The following is a 3,951-nucleotide window of genomic DNA, read 5'->3' as shown; positions in this document are numbered from 1 at the left end:
TCCATGATTGTGGGGAAATCCTTGATGTCATGTGAGACATGAAAGGTGATGTGTAAAAATGGGTGAAAACTATTTTGACGCGGGCAGGTAGAATAGTCCTCCGGGGAGGATGCTTATGGGGGCTTGAGTTACATGATGATATTCATTGCCCATGAAGATGCCTAGCCCGGCCGCTTAAGGACCGAGTCTTGCGCCGTCATGCTTAGCCACCTCGTGCAACCATGCGTCCTGTATGGGCAGGACTTGATTTTTCCTTCACTGGACTGAGTTGGGCATCATACCAGGAGGTTGAGAGCAACGAGCAGCCAAGGGTCTATCTGTCACGCTGTTTGGAGGTTCAGGGACCGGCTTAGGCTTAAAAATGGAGGCTGGCCTTAGGAACATGCAGCTCTGGAACTTGTCGTGTCTCGTGGAAAAGCCCGGCAAGAAAGGTGTTTGGAGAGTCTCGGTATGATTCGCTCCTCCGCTTGCAACGGTTGGAGGCTGAGCATATCGTATGGGTAAAGCTGTACAACCTCTGCAGAGTGTAAACCTATTCGAATAGCCGTGTTCACGGTCATGGACATGCAAAGTATTGACCTCACTTGAATAGACTCAGGGTGCGTGTGTTTTGATGAGTGAGTGTGTGGACTAGATGTCCGTGTGATGTGGTTCCTGACTCGATTCACCAGAAGCTGTGTGGTACTAGAGGTACACCAGATGTGATAAAAGGAACTGCGGAGTGAGATATAGCCCCTCCCAGGACTGAAAACCCCCAGATACAACTTGTTACCTTGGTTTTGGTTTTAAAACTATTTCGACAGCTTTGCTACCAGGTCACCTTCTAATATGTTGGGGGCTTGAGGTGATACTCAGTACCAACAGAAGATGCCTGAACCGTTTTACTTCTAAACCGTTTTGAAAGCTGTGTTATCGGGTTACCTTCTAATACGTTGGGGACTTGAGGTGATACTCAGTACCAACAGAAGATGCCTGCAGTTTGTTTTCAAAATCTTTTTTACATTTATTTCAAAAGGTTAATAGTGGAGAATATAACTAAATATTTGCATAAAACCTGCTTTACGCTTAAAACTACGCCGTAAAGCCTTATCCTTGAAATATTCATTATGCATCTATCAACCCCCTTGAAGTAATATAGGACTTGTTGAGTACCTTCCGTACTCAGTCTTGTTGCTTTCAGATTGTTGAGTTGGAGATCAACCTCAACCCAGATGAAGTCGAAGAGAAGAAGTCTAAGGTCGCGTCCACACCCGAGTTGCCTGTGGCATTGGGTTGTATCGTCGTTTCGCTCCGTTGCGCTGTAGGCTCTTCTGCCTGGCTGGTTTGCTGTGGATTCTTATCCACCAGACCATCTTTTCCCTTTTCAGGTATTTATTTTACTTATTTGTATTCGAAGTATGTATTTGATATCATTCTGTTGAATTCTGTGCGTATCAGCTACTTGATCCAGGGACTGATACATGAGGCACAAGGGAACCCGGGTTCGGGGTCCTGACAAATATGGTACAAATGAGCGTGATACCATAATTACAACAGTACCCAGGACAACCGTAGTCGGGCCCACTGTCGAGCTGGCCGTCCACTCGAAAGGTGTCGAAGCCCTCTTCGCCCGACCACATGACGGGCTGCCTTCGCCGCCCCCCCCCCCCGGCAAAGACCTGTTCTTGTCTTCGCTCGCTCCAAAGGATGCGGGACGCGAACCGAGGCTTCGCCTGACAATCGAAGTCGGTTAGCCTCCGCCTACGCCGATTCGGTGACCAGCAGGTGCTTGGACGCCCGCACCCTTCGACCGACTTCGCCCCGTGATCTCCGTGACTGACGGACGAACTCCTGCAATCAGCACGACAGCTATCACGTAGCACCTCCAGCTAACTTCGCAGTTGCCTTCGAGTGAGGGGGTGGCGGGAGATGATCCCCAACATTTATCTTATATTATTTTTGAAACCGAAATAGTTTTAAACATACTAATTTACTCCTCTTAGAACGTTAACAATCCCTTAAACATTACCAATCCCTTAAACATGAGCCGACACGGCACGTACTATTTAACTAACGGGACTAAACAGACCGTGTCTCAATAGACCCATGCCGTACCAGACCACCCATTTATCCACCTCTACCCGTTGTCATGAACTTAAGTGATTTCAATATTTGAGTCCATTACCTGGCACCTCGTTTTTTATACTCAAGTACCTTAGCCATGCCATTATTACTGTGTGACGCTCTCTGTATAGTGTGCATTCCTCCCTGTCGATGCTAGAAAAAAAAATTAACATTCAGCTGTACACGGACTGACGTCATTCAAATGGGAACCGCTGCCCGCTGGCCTTACAAATATGGTGATGAGTGCTCAGTTACAGATGAAGTAAGGTCAGGACCAGGACAACTGGTGTGTATAGTACGTTTTAGGACAAAAGCAGTGTTTCTCGTCAGAGGCCAGTCCCCAATGGATGAAACAAAAACTGGCTACGCCAATGAAACTTAACTTTCTTTCTTCTTCACCAAGATGCTTCCAGCAAGTCTGGCCCTTGTTTTAGTCCATTTATGTACATCACTGAAGTACAGATCAGCTATCTACTGGAATAAGCTGAGCAAATGACACTTGCCAGAGACTCGAAGCATCTGAATTAATAAGGTATTGATATTTAGTCATTATTAACTTTTAAACCAACAAAAAGGGGATATTAGGCAATAGAAAACAACAGTAGTTACCACACTGAATGGTTGTGTAACGTATACTGAGGAATGGCAGAAAACAGAAAGACATTTTGTGCAAGATACCTTGCATCAATCCCAGCTAGTTCTGTTCCGTCTAAATTCCTTCTTCTGTGAAAGTACTTTCTTCTTCTGAAGTCTCTTCCTTTCAGCAGCTGCAGCACTGTAATGACCAATAGAACAACCGAATTATCAGTGTAATTTGTCCCAAAAATGGAACATTCGATCTTTGCCATCAAGAAACATCATATATTGAATTTTTTAGTCAAGAGATAAAACAACCGAGATTTAGACACAACAGCAACATAATGCTTCTATTATCTCCCAAAAAAAGACTTTTGCATGGGTTCTGAGCAATAAATTAGCAAATGATGTGCCAATCTTAACTTCAACTAATTGTTAGTATTTTGAATAATTGAACTCTTTTGGAAAGAATACAGAAGCACTAACCTACACATTTCATGCATTAACCTTGTAAAAAGCAATATTAAACAAAAGCTCAGTAAGACTATTTAAATAATATGTAGGATAACCATCATATCATCTCCATGTTCCAGAAATGCAGAACTACCAGGAAGAGTACAAGCAGCAGTTTAAAGAAATCATAGACAGTATGTAGATTTTCACTTCCAGACAAATCATTTTGGTGATTATCTATCCAACAATAAGAAACACTAATTGACACATGACTTTGGAGGAAGCAACAGGTGAAACGAACAGCTTACATTTTCTCAATCTTCTTCTTTTGCTCTTCTGTAGGGGGTGGAGGAACATATGATGCAGCATCAATAATTTCCTGCTCAAGATATATTTTTGCAATAAGTTAAGAGACTTATCACAAGAAGAACCGAAACGGAAGAAGCGTACCTGTATTTTCTGCAAAGCATCTTCAATGTTGCCCCTACGATGGTAAATCATGTCAGTTGTCATCCAAACAAGATGACTAAAAGGAGTAATGGAATAACAATTACTTCTGTGTTCTAGTTTTTGTAGAAGATATCACAAGCTCTCCATCTTTATTTATCCTGTTCTTTTCCTGTGCATACAGAGAACTTAAAATGTAAACAACCTATTCACTGGATTTAAAAAAGAGATATGAAAGAATGTGCGGAAATACAGAAAAGAGAAGAACAATAGTTAACAATATAAACAAGAACAATCTTGAAACATGATAGAAACATATGTAGAAAAAAGAGGCGCTAAATAAGGAGGTTTCTTTAACCGTTTGTAATATCC

General features: G+C 42.6%; 1 protein-coding gene across 2 annotated transcripts in view; it reads right to left on the bottom strand.

Annotated features, from left to right (window-relative positions):
• Window positions 1–2,297: 2,297 nt before the first annotated feature.
• Window positions 2,298–3,951, bottom strand: part of LOC133912047 (uncharacterized) — a 3,507-nt gene continuing 1,853 nt past the window's right edge. The window contains exons 3-8 of one of the 2 annotated variants that reach the window (XM_062354591.1): window positions 3,938–3,951; window positions 3,687–3,751; window positions 3,583–3,616; window positions 3,441–3,511; window positions 2,782–2,878; window positions 2,298–2,622 (exon numbers count right to left, since the gene is read on the bottom strand). The exon at window positions 3,938–3,951 is cut by the window's right edge and continues 69 nt beyond it. In XM_062354591.1, the coding sequence (XP_062210575.1) occupies window positions 2,788–2,878; window positions 3,441–3,511; window positions 3,583–3,616; window positions 3,687–3,751; window positions 3,938–3,951 (275 nt within the window). In that variant the 3' untranslated portion in view covers window positions 2,298–2,622; window positions 2,782–2,787. The other variant, XM_062354590.1, reaches the window with a different exon arrangement.

Source organism: Phragmites australis, chromosome 3, assembly GCF_958298935.1.
Source record: "Phragmites australis chromosome 3, lpPhrAust1.1, whole genome shotgun sequence".
Taxonomy (NCBI): domain Eukaryota; kingdom Viridiplantae; phylum Streptophyta; class Magnoliopsida; order Poales; family Poaceae; genus Phragmites; species Phragmites australis.
The sequence above is the reverse complement of the archived record's forward strand: the minus strand, read 5'-3'. Positions and strand labels throughout refer to the sequence as shown.